The sequence below is a fragment of the Phyllobates terribilis genome, unplaced genomic scaffold (assembly GCF_046119375.1).
Source record: "Phyllobates terribilis strain yellow unplaced genomic scaffold, ASM4611937v1 Scaffold_7__3_contigs__length_470593459, whole genome shotgun sequence".
Taxonomy (NCBI): Eukaryota; Metazoa; Chordata; class Amphibia; order Anura; family Dendrobatidae; genus Phyllobates; species Phyllobates terribilis.
In genome coordinates this window covers 294293817-294306589 of record NW_027362767.1, presented here as the reverse complement: position 1 = coordinate 294306589, position 12773 = coordinate 294293817, and the positions used below count along the sequence as shown (strand labels likewise).

At 40.9% G+C, this 12773-nt stretch overlaps 1 protein-coding gene across 2 annotated transcripts in view; it reads right to left on the bottom strand.

The window, feature by feature from the left end:
• Positions 1–12773, bottom strand: part of ATRX (ATRX chromatin remodeler) — a 115805-nt gene that overhangs the window by 87502 nt on the left and 15530 nt on the right. For both annotated transcript variants that reach the window (XM_073641015.1, XM_073641016.1), the window contains exons 6-11: positions 11690–11814; positions 10327–10452; positions 8019–8128; positions 6326–6393; positions 2607–4978; positions 909–987 (exon numbers count right to left, since the gene is read on the bottom strand). In XM_073641015.1, coding sequence (XP_073497116.1) covers positions 909–987; positions 2607–4978; positions 6326–6393; positions 8019–8128; positions 10327–10452; positions 11690–11814 — 2880 coding nt within the window. The remainder of the gene's footprint in view (positions 1–908; positions 988–2606; positions 4979–6325; positions 6394–8018; positions 8129–10326; positions 10453–11689; positions 11815–12773) is intronic.

The following is a 12773-nucleotide window of genomic DNA, read 5'->3' as shown; positions in this document are numbered from 1 at the left end:
TAAAGTACAGGACACGGGTAGCACAGTGCTTGTAGACCGTGCATATGAGCCGTAGACACAACAGGACATTTTTAACCAAGGCTACTTGCAAAGTTGTCTTGTTTCCATATATTTTACATGCATTAGGGTAATAACACTGGTTGCACATAAGTACATACCCTTTAAGGCTGAATGTGTGAGGGTAGACCCATAAAAGTCATGTAAAAAAGCGTACCAAAGGGTTCTAAAATATCTTTAATCAGACTAATTTTCTGAATTAAAACAAAAATAAAGAAAAATTGATATTTTTCGAAAACTTACATAATAAAATGCTGCCATAATTTCTATGCCCGTAATCTGTACAATTCATGGGCATAAAACGAAAAAGCAGAGTAGATGTTGATCAAACTCATTTGCATTTTAGGGCAGGATGGATTTTATGTCACAAACCATAAAGTCTCTTTTTCAGAGGAAGCAAAACTAAGCAAAGAAATCTAAGGACCAAATTTCCCGCTCAACCTTACCATATTTCAACAGCCAAGAAGGCAGTGTTTCAAGAACAGCTTAACAATTCAAACATTTGTTTCCTAAACAGTAATCTCAATCCTTCAAGTCATTGCTTTCAACCAACAAAAAATTGTTTCCCAAAGAAAAATATGAAGACAAACAACAGTACACTGCTGTGTATTTATAACACACCCTATGCAAGGTGTGTGAACACTTTATAGATTTATTTTTTCATTGGTTTTCTGGTTTTTGGCCTCGCTTTGTTGGCCACTCGGTCAAACTTGAGATTAGCCTTGGATCGAGTCTTTAAAAGGCAGGAAGTCCGGGTTTGTACAACCTGCTTGCTCTTCCGTTGCTTTGCTTTGGACCCACGCTTAGGGTGTGTTATAATCTTTTTTAAGTCCGTATGGTTGGAATCATACCTATTCTCTGGATCATCGTCATCATCTTCGTCCTCATCCTCCACATCACGAGTAGCAGATTTTGTTCCTGCTTCGTCACCTGAAATAGCAAAGCTTTATGAATATTCAAAATGGAAACAATAAAAGACTGATAAGCCGATAAAGCTACAGGTTACCATTACACATCACACTAGCAACTCCTCTTAATTTAGAATAATCTCTGGAGACAGATCCTCATGCTGATCAGTGTCCGGCCCATAGTCCTGAACAGATCATTTACGTATAAGAAAAACGTGGATTTCTCTGGAATAACACATCGGATCGCAAATATCAAGGCATCACATTACTCAGCTTCCTATGATCTACATGTCCATATAGACGGCTTAGGAAGGGTGATCCTACTGACAGATTCGGTTTAAACTAGATTATTTTCATCAGCTTATGTTTTTACAAGTAAAGAAGTAAGCAGTGGGAGGGTGTGAAGAGAAAAAAAAATCCCTTACATTTACAGGGTTTTCTCTTTTTACATCATTTAATGTTTGAAACTATTTTAATTTATGTATAAAATGGGAAAAGATTTTAGTAGACTTGAACTTTTTTTTTTTTTTTATGATTTTCTTTCACTCGGGAAATTGAACATTCAGTCTCTGGTACAATATGTCAGTGTTACCTTAATCTGTGGCAGGGCTTAAATAGGAGATGTGTGTGAAAGTGACAACACATCAACACCCCACATTGGCAAGTGAAAAGGGGTGGCAGGAGGTGGTTCACGATAACTAAGGGCACAAACAGACGTCCATGGACTTTGGTCCGATATCAGATCGCAATGCACAGACTGGACGCGGGTTTCCCGACCAGAGAATGACAGCCTCACAGAAATTATATGAAGCTGTCACTCGAGTCAGGAAACCTGCAGGCAGTCCGCGCATTAGCAGTCCGCGCTCAGATCGATTGGCACTGACATCTGAATGAGAACTAAGGAGTAAAACTGCACTAATTGGAGTTAACTGCAATCCAGGCTGTTGCAGGCGGGACACCTACAGTATATACCATAGTCTGCTTCCACTGCACATGGAGTGGGCTGATCTACTGAGCCTGCTCTACACGCAACATAACGAAGAGGTTAAATATCAAATATTTAAGGCATAAGTATCAATTTGTCTATAAGGAAAACAAACTAATAATTACTATATCAGTTCTCATTTGCTAGTTGTAAAGCAAGCAATACTGGTGTGGCGGGGATCGTTCACTACGATTACTGTTCCAGGCCATTTATACATCCCAGAAATCCTTATTACACCTCGGTCGTGCTAACTTTGACTGATTACGAAGCTACTAAGTGTTCCATAATGTATACCTGAATCTTACAAGCAGGAGTGATTAACTGTAGTCCGCAGAATACAAATTTAAGGCACCTGACCTTGTGAATGAATAAGATCATAACGTGCAGTAAATCATCTGCACACTATTCACAAGATGAGACTATTTTTCTGCTCTCCACCATTGCCTGAATGGCTTTGCTCGAATTGTAAAGAAAGGGATGCAAGGAAAACATGGATAGACATGTCTAATAATGAAGTTTTAGCCGAAACAGATCCAAATAGGGGAGCATAAGAAAACCAAGATCTAGTAATGACTGAATATTTGAACAGAACAACCAAGAAACAAGGAAAGAACATTTATGAGGTGTAATAAACCATCAGGATTATGAATGCATACCGGAGGACTGAGAGAATCCAACAGCTGACAGGACCTCATTCTCCACTATGGGCATTATCTTTTGCTCATCTTCACTGCCTTCTTCAGAATTGTGACTTGTGTTATGGTGACCGTCTTCTGACAAGTCAGAAGATGAAGTAGACTCTTTCTTCTTCACTGCCGTGCTCTTTGCCTTACTCTTCTTGGATTTTTTGCTTTTCACTTCTTCTGCAGATGGCCCACTTTCCTCCTCACTCTTAACGGTTTTCTTTTTACTCTTCTTTGCAGCCTCTACATTTCCTGCTTTTTTCATTTTCTTCTCCAGTTCAGAGTCATAGTTTGATGAATCAGAGTGGTTTGATCTCCGTTTTTTTGCAGTGGAGTTTCTCGTCAACTTCTTAGCAACTTCTGGACCAGAACTTGAACTCTTTCTTTTGCGTTTTCCATCTACCTTAAGGCTATCTTTATCTGTTTTTTTAGATTTTTTGGCTTCACTGCAGCTCTCATGTTCTGAGGAAGAGTTACTCATCAGCGCTGCTTTTTTAAGAACGTCAGGCATTTCATCAGACTCAGATCCACTTTCGTGGCTCTTGGTGTCTATTTTCTTTCTCTCAGATCTTCTTTTTGAACTTTTACCAGAGTCTGAAGCAGCATGTTTTTTCTTATTCTCTTTCTTTTTAGAGGACTGCTTTTTCTTTTTCTCCTTGTCTGTATCATTACTTTCCTCCTCTGTATTTGAGGCCGCCATTTTATCAGTCTGGCGTCTTTTGGGTGTGGTTTTCACACGAGGAGACTTTCTTAACTTGGACTCTTCAGTCTCAGAGGAGTTCTCGTTACCAGAACCATTGCTGGGGCTCATTGCTTTGTCGTCAGCATCAGATCCATCTTCAGAAGCCTCTGCTTTTGACTGTGTTTTCTTAACAGGTGACTTGGAAAGAGATACAGGAGTCAATTTCAGAATCAGTTCTTTTTTACCAGGCGACTTTGCTTCTTTTTTTCCATCTTTCTTACTGGGTGTTTTTAAGCCAGAGTCGCTCAGCGCATTTTGAGCTTCTAGTGAAGCATCCAGGCTGTCAAATATATCTTCTGGCACAGAAGTGGGGACTGACACAATGTCCATGTCAAGTGCTTCAGGAGCATTAGAAGCAAAAGATTGATCATCTTTCTCTTTTTTCGTCGGTGAAGGAGACTTGGCTAATTTCGATGATGATCTCGTCTTCTCGGCATCATTTTCAGATTCCGCACTAGACTGTTGCGCTTTCTTTATTTTATCTGTACTTTTTTTGCTGTCACTTGTGGAACGCTTTGGCCTTTCATTTGTCTTTTTCAGCTTGTCTCTATTTTTCTCTGACTTATTAGGACGATCTTCAATATCAGATTCATCCTCAACTTGAGAATCCTCTTGCAGTTGCTCACTGACCTCTAATGCGGTGTAATCCGTGCGATTGTCATTTTGCTCTTGCGTTGTTGTGCCTTCAGTTATTTGCATGTCACCATCCTGTGTGTCCATATCGGCATCTTCTGTGACCTCTCCTTCATGTGAAGGCGACGCTTCTAGATCACCATTACCCTCATTTTCTTCAATGCTTAAATCTAAAACATCGCTTTGTTCTCCATTTTGAGCCTGATCTGAATTAACTTTTTTAACAGCGCCACTGTTTTCTGACTTTCTTGGCTTTTCATTGCAGACATTTTTGACTCGCTCTTTTTCAGATGAGCTGGCCGTCTCTTTCCGACGCTCGCTAGTTTTCTCACTCTGCTTCTCTTTTGGCTGCCTATTCTCACTAACATCTCGGTTCTTCTTTGTTTTGCCAAAATCAGAAGCCAGCTCTTTGATCAAACTTTCCTCCAAAGCTTGATGTGCCTTTTTAAGGTCCCCTAAAATGGACTTAAATGCCTTTAACTGTCTAAGTCTTGTACTGCGATTTGCATCCACAGTTTCAGATTCTTGCTTAAGAAAGCGTAGAAAACTGGAGTTCAAACTGGTTGTCGTCTCAATTATTCTTTTAGTCTTTTTTAACATTTCCTTTGGAACCATTAATGCCTTGAAAGAATAGCTTACTGCACAAGAAAATTGATTATCCATTTGTTTGTCCTGTCCATTACAACTTAGGTTTTTCAGAGTTTGGTCACAAAGCTTACTCTTATCATTGTCTACTTTCATTTTTTTCTTATTCTGCTGCAACAGCTGTTCTAAGTTTTCAAAAACGCTGTCGCACGCAGCTACCAAGTCCAGCAGAGGTTCTGGTTCGCAAATGTAGCAATGCCATTGGCTCTCTTCATCCATTATATTAGACAATTCCCTCCGACCAAGGTTTCGGAGAATGCATTTTTTGCAAAAGGCATTGTGGCAAAAATCACAGCAGATAAGATTTCCTCCCTCAGCACACCAACTATGAAAAGGAAATAAAAAAAAAAAATACCAACATTATGCTCTTCTATATAGCAGCCGTAACCTGGTTAAAAAAAAAAAAACAGACATTCATTAATAATTAAATGCCACACCCCAGCAAAGATGCTGTGGTGGGCTGCGGAGTTGGGAGTCAGTGGAAACTTATCAATGCCAACAATATTAACACTAAGAGTTTATAAAATGCATACAGTAATTTAAAGTTAAGAGCTCTAGCTGGATTCGGCAGCCAGGCTTACTTGGTCCACAGCCCTTCATCATTTGATACAGATATAAAGCAACAGTGAATACTTTTGATACTGCATTTAGGGACAGAAAGAGGTGGACCATCCTACTAGGTGCTGTATACACTGAACATGCTGTACTACTGCAGTCACACTGTCCCAATGCCTACAAGGATCAGTAGTAAAAGAGCTGCATACCAGCTCTAGTAAAGCTTTATTCAGTTGGGTCCACAGATATATAGTCAGTATGTTCACGGTTTAGATTTAAAAGAAAGCCATCACTATGGGATTGAACACTTTCAGCTTCAAGGTCATCAGCCCTCAAACTACATAGTCATATAGGTGACTTAGCTCTATTAAAATCATACCTTTAAAGGGAACATGTCAGACAACTCATGCTGCCCAAACCACAGGCAGCATGAATCAGAGTTGGGCATGTTTTTATTTAAAACACTGGAGCTTTTTATACAATTATGTGAATTGGAGAGCCTGAAAAAAAAAGGGTGGCAAAAAATAGGAGCATTGCTCTCTTGCAAAACATTGGCCTGTCTAAATTGAACATAAAGCTTAAAAAGTTGCACTTCGATCATATCTTGATGGCTTTGCTTCCAATCCACTTTACTGGTGTACAGAGGCTAAATGATGAAAATTCTGTCACTGTTCAAATGATTTTATACTCAGCAGTACATGACTACATGCATCCTATATGAGCACCTAATCACAAGGTTTAGATGAAGGGAGAAAATGAAGCTCTGTCCTCTTTGGGAGGACTCACAGCAAGCAATAGTCATGGCTCTACATGTGCAAGAGCTGAATTCATAGCCACTGATCCTTAACTTGACATCTAGGTCCGCACATTTACAGGTGGAGTGTGCACTATTACAGCCCTTGCACAGTGTGACCCGGTCATCTCCGCTAACATGAAACCATAAGCAATAAACATGGAGGTCATGGCTGTGCAGACAATTTCAGAACAGCCCACAATTCTCACTCATTTAATACAAGTATTGTCCAGGAATGCTTATTTCACCTTTGTAAAAGAAAGCAATACACTATGCACTCAGGCAAAATCCATTTACAGGATGGAGGTGGGGAATACGACTTACCGACATTGTTCATCCATTCCATCAGCATCGCGGTTGATGTCATCACTCATGTAATACTTAAAGCAAGTCTGAGGTTAAAAAGGCAGAAAGGACAAAAAGGCGAGAGAAACTTATTAAAAGGTGCAAAAAATAAGAGTTAAAGCAGGTGAAAACTCTACAAAGTTTACCAATCCGAGGTTTACACCAGATTCAGTATTGGAAATGAAATGAGCACTGTGACAATACAGCTTAAAATCTTAATAAGCCAGACGATTAGATTAGTTAAGCCAAGAGAAATACACTATTGTTTTCATGTTGACTTATAACTGTATGTGAATTTCTGTGGCTGGTCAAGAAGGTCATACTATTTGTATAAAACTGAATGTTGACTACTTATCTTCATTTGGGAACAATGAATGTTTGCTAATGCGAATTAACCTTTGTGGACCTTGTGGCTTTATTGACTCACAAGACAGGAGGACAACCTAATCAAATTCATTAAATGCTCAAACAATGAGACACGAGGCTGCCCTTTCCTTCCAACCTGTGGATGTATACTTAAAAAAGGGGCATGTGCTTCTGTAGGAGTGAGACTTGAGACAGAGAATCAAGGACAAGCAAGAGGACACTCAGACTCTTCACACCATCAGCTTGGTAGTATGGCTTTACATAAAGAGACACAGATTTGGATTCTACAGGATTCCGGCCTAAGGGTATGGCGCCGACTGGAAAGATACAGATCTGCTCCATTGACCATCAGAGTGCCCATGGAAGCATTTGCGGAGACCGGGTTGGGACGAAGTAGTCACCTGGCCCCATGAATATGTTGTTTGGGGTTGCCGGGAGGGACCCACCGGTCGCCTTTAACCCACGGAGACATTCGGAGAAGCCAGATTGGGAATTCTCGGAGAGGCCAGGGTGTGACCTTCGGGTCTCCTGGCCTTGTACCTTGATGGACGGTCAGCTTCCTAAGCTTGCCGCTACCTTCTCTCTGTGGGGGCCTGCCAGAAGTGGGGGGCCACTGGTTGAGGTAGATGGCCCTGGAAGTCCCAAAGTCACAGCTGTTCTATCCCAGGCGGGCAGAGCGGACGGGTGAGACTGTGTAATGTAGTACCATCTCGTGTATTTGCTGGGACTGTTCTGTTTATTGCCTGTTTAGCGGTTCAATAAAGTATTGCCATGCTGTTTTACCCTCACCCTGTGTTGTCTGAGTAGTGTTACGCCCACAGAAGACCTCGGGTCTTCACAAGCACCTATGCATCAATTTTGTTACAAACTGCTGAATGACTTAATCCTTTATTATTCAGGAATCCTACTGATCTGAACATGCCCAAAAACAGGGTCTATCTAATCGGCCAAACTTGCAACAATCACCAAAATGAAGAGACCATAGTATAGAGGGACTAATGCAAGGCCCATATACTTTGGTGCAAAGCACAGCCAGACATGGCCATAAGTTGCTATAACCATATGAAATATTAGGTAATCAAGAATCCTCAGCGGTCTCTTCAGTCTGATAATTTGTTGAGGTTTCTGAGGATTGAGCATTGATAGTAGGGATCCCCATTAAAGCATAAAAAGGACTAGTAAAGGACTCCACTTTTTCTTCAATCCAGAATTGAAAGCTACAAGACTTATCTGGTGGAGGCTGCTTATGTATACTAGGGTTGAGAAGACTAATTAAACGTCTCAGAACACAAGAAACCACATGTACCTTACAAAGGAGGACTTTGAGAGCAGGATGTCTGCAAATGGAGTCTTTGTGAAAGTGATTTACTTGTTGTCCACATGCTGTACAATTCACAATCCCATGGAGTCCTTCCTCTACAAGAAAGAAAAATGGGGGGTGCTTAAAAAGTCCAATCACATCAGCTTATGTAACACTCTATAGTGTACTAACCTCATGCCTGAAATACAATGTTTCTGACTTCAGTACAGCCACTAATGATACACTTTGCCATAGATAACTACAGAGATGATTTTTTTTTGCCCAAATTAAAAAACACCCATGAAGACACGAGTCAAAGCATTTGTAAGAATGTACTCTGCCTTGGGTTTTCCAGCTAACGTAAACTACAATATTCATTGTATAAAGGAAAAAGTGAAGTAGTTGAAGACAAATATGATTCTGGCATAACTACTTATGCACTAGCATTAAGGCAGGCTCACTGATGTCCCCTAACAGATATTCCCGAGCCGCCACATGACTGGTATGATGGGGGCTCGCTGAATGATCAACTTCAAGCTTTGACGATTCTCAGTCTATGCTGTCACAGAAAATGGGACTGTCTTAGCTACTGAGTCAGCCAGCCTCATTCCTGCACAGCAATAGTGACTAGTGTTGAGCGAGTATGTTCTATTAACCCTTTCGCAGAGTATGCTCGGGCCGAGCTCTGAGTATTTACAGCTGCTCGGTGATATGGTTGAATCGCTCCCGTGTGCATGATTTGCGACTGTTTGACAGTTTTAATACTTGTGAGGAATGTCTATTTCTTACACATTCCCCACATGTAATAAAGCTGTCAAACAGTTGCAAATCATGCACACGGGAGCGATTCAACCATATCACCGAGCAGCTGTAAATACTCGGAGCTCGGTCCGAGCGTACTCAGACAGAACATACTCACTCAACACTAATAGTGACTAAACTCTTGTTTCAGGCCAAGGGCTAGAAAAGGAGCTGCCAGGACCTAGGGACCAACAGTAAAACTAGGACATTGGTGGAGCTTTCCTAATACAAGTACATATATAGTAGCACACTCAGATAATTTATTGACCCCTTTATATACCCAGGAGTCTTACTGCCCAGGACCAACAACCATGAGAGGTGGTCCTGTATTATCCAGTTTGAAAGGCCAAGTGCTCCACTGAAAAGGAGATAAGGACTCCCATTTTTGTGACTGTTCCCAACAGTGGGACATCCCAGCAATAAACTTAGCACCAATAATGGTGTCTGTTTAACAAATATCTTGAAGGGTTAAAAGAGGTATTCCCATGTCCAAAATTCTATCCCAATAAATATCATCATCAAATACCTACAATTAGATATGTAGTATAGTTCTTCTGATAGCTATGTCGCTTACCCAATGTGCAGGGCATTGCAATAGCTTAGGTACCCATGGTTACGACCACTTACAACTAACTGCCACTATATAATTGGTCGTAACCTTGGACACCTACGCTACTGCAATGCCCTGTACATGGCGTAAGTGACATAGCTGCACAAATAAAGAAAATAACTTAAACAGATCCAGCAAAGAGGAGGAGATCTATAGAAATAGCCCTTGTGCGTTTTTTTTGTTTTTGTTTTTTTAACACTTCGTAAACTGACCTGCGGTGTGTGTATGAAATCCGCAATAGGTCAGGCAGAAATGCATGAGTAAAGGTTTGACAAAGCCAAAAAAGCAGCTCAATTTAAAACACGACATTCCAAAAAGACAAAAACCACAACGTCAATATAGAAGTAAAAACGTTAATAAAAAGAAAACACTCAAAAACGCAATTAAAAACAGAAGTAACCTAACAGGTGCAGAAATGCTGCAAAAAATCTGCAACATCAAAAACTCATGAGAACATAGCCTAACTCTACAAATAGAGCAATATATGGACCCATGAACTTTATATTGAGCCCATGCAGGAGCTGCGTACTGAACCACTGACTAGATCACAGAACAAGTTTTCTCACCATGGAAAATAAACATACTGATAAGGCACTGGTGAGAAGAACGGTGGTTCATTTGCAAAACAACAAATGTTAAAAATGTAGACAAATGCAGCAGCATAGCTGTGCTGAGCCCTGTAGCCCTTCAGCTTTTATCGGCTGCTCTCAAAGCTAGTTCTTGCTACTTACATGCCCAAGAATTAGCGAGCAGCAAACTACCGCTCTTCCACTGACTGGCCGAGCACTATGGTAAATCCACCAAGAAGCAATGCAATGATCCAGAATACATAATTTTAAATTCCATTTGCATAACACAGCTTTGAAAACATTTTAGTTGAATTCAGCAATTGTACTTTAATACCTGGCCGCTTTTTTGGTATGGGGGTGGTGAGATCAGGTTTAACTTTAGTTCGAATTCGGAATTCTGGTCCTTTAAAATCATCTTTGTCTTCATTTAGAACTGGCTCTGGTTGCACAACAACAGTACCTGAAAGAATTGTAGAACTCGTAAAAGGAATGCTTCTTACCACAATATACATTCTGCTATCACTTCCAGCTTCAAATCACATTGTTTGTAAGAGAGGGTCACATCATCCTGATAGACCCATCCGTTTTAGATTAAATACTACTACACGCTATAAGGTTGGGGTCACACCAGAGTATTTTCTCTCCTCTGAGAGTAGTGGGCCTATTATGCTAATAACACTCTGATCAAAAGTTTGAGGAGAGTGTGATCCCACTTCCTCAGATGAGAAGATGGAGAAAAAAAAGTTTCTTCATATGGTCTGTCAGTGAAAAATCGGACTGCACCCAGATGTCATCGGATTGCAGTCTAAGGTATTCCACGCACTCATTGACTTGCATGGCCGAATGAGATCTCTCAACATGCATAAATGCGATTTGTTTCCTCCGACCCACTCAGTCTGAGTAAAAATTCGGATATGTGCACGGCCCCATAGAATAACATTAGTCCGAATATTTTAACAGATCACACTTGGACTGAAAATACAGTCAAGTGCACGAGTCCTAAAATTAGGTAATGTAATCAACCTAACGAGGAGAAAGAATATAAAGTTTATGCCAAACACCTCTAACAGAAGTTTACCTCCAAGGAATATCCCGCTACCAAACACTGAAAGAATGCCAGCCAAACCGCTAATACACATTTAATGGACAATCGATCCTATAAAAGCCGGCAGGTTTGGCTAACCTTAGGGTAATTCAATAGCAGATGAAGAGGTGGCACTCTGTGGTCGGGTAAAAAAAAAAAATCCTTCTTTATTGTGAGCGAGATAAAAACATGGATGCAGGGGAGAGGGTCATGCGGTGGACGATGGTAGTTTCGTGTCTGTTGTCCACCGCATTTATGTTTTAGTCTCTCTCACAATAAAGGATTTTTTACCAGACCACTGAGTGCCACCTCTTCATCTCCTATTGGATTTTCCACGACGCTGTTCGTTTGAGCTGATGCGCCTGTGAAGCTGACCAGCTGCTGGTTGGCATTACGTTGATCAGTGCTGGTATTCTCACACCCTTGCTTTTAACCTTAGGGTAATGTTTATTGCCTCTTTTACAAGGAGTATTTAACTAGTAATTTCAAAAGCTCAGATCAGCATAAAAGTTTTTGACAACGCTCACAGCAACCAATTTAGTACTGTATATAAATGTATAAAAAAAAAATCATCGATACAAATTGTCACATTGTTTTAAGTTGTATTTCATACCTAAAGGTAAACTTTCCATATCAACTTCAGGATCTGAGTTGTCATTGGGAACATCAGCAATAATAATTGCCTCAGGTTTTGGTTCCTCACCAGATTCCACATACTTGGTTACAAAAATAGGTTTCCTTAAGAAATTGAAAATATAAATTATTTACAGCATCAAATACTACAACAGGTGTTAGGGCTTGAGATAAGGTCTATGCTTTAAAGAACAAGTGTTCACCCATTATACTTTTGATACCATTCAGCGTCATGTATCACTATATTACACGGGATATCAGGAAAGCAGGCAGCATAGCAAAACGTAAAAAACAATTATCAGCCAGTGGCAGCCATGACATTATAATTGTTGTAGCTTTGCAACAGGAGGAGAGCCTGAAACCCCAAGCTGGAAAATACTGCCCTATGGATATGTTATGTGTGTCTGGGATAACGCCTCTTTAAAGGGGATGTTTGAACCTATAATGCCCATTATAAATACATCTCTATAAAGCCCTAACCTCAGCTAATACCTTCACCTCTTTTTTTCCCTTAAATTCGCTTTTAAGCTCTGTTTGAGGGGAGCCTCGAATCGGGATATCACAGGAGGATGGCCCTGCAGTCAATGTGTTACAGTTTCCATCATCTTTCATGCAACAGGATGTCACTTCTGTCACTGACGGCCCCTGATGACATCCAATTTCAGGGTAGAGATGGAGAAGTGACCACAGCTTCTGTCCCCACCGCTTACATATTCAGTGGCCACGGCCACATTCCCAATGCCACCTCTTTCCATGAAACAATAAGTCATCAGGGGATAAAAGCAGGGTGAGTGATAGCAGTGCCGCCCCCTGGCGATGATTCATTTCAAGGCTGCGGTGTGGTGCTTCCGTGAATCACCCTGCTTTTATCACAGCCCCAGATGACGATTCTTTCCGGAGAAAGAAGTGGCAGGGACTATGGCAACAAAAGTGTGGCTGCAGCAGCCGAACATGCGCTCACTTCTCCATCACCGACCCTGAAACAAATAGTAATCAGGGACCCGCGGGGACAGAAGCTGTGGTGACAGTGGTGCCGCCCCCTGATGACGTTCTGCAGTGTACAG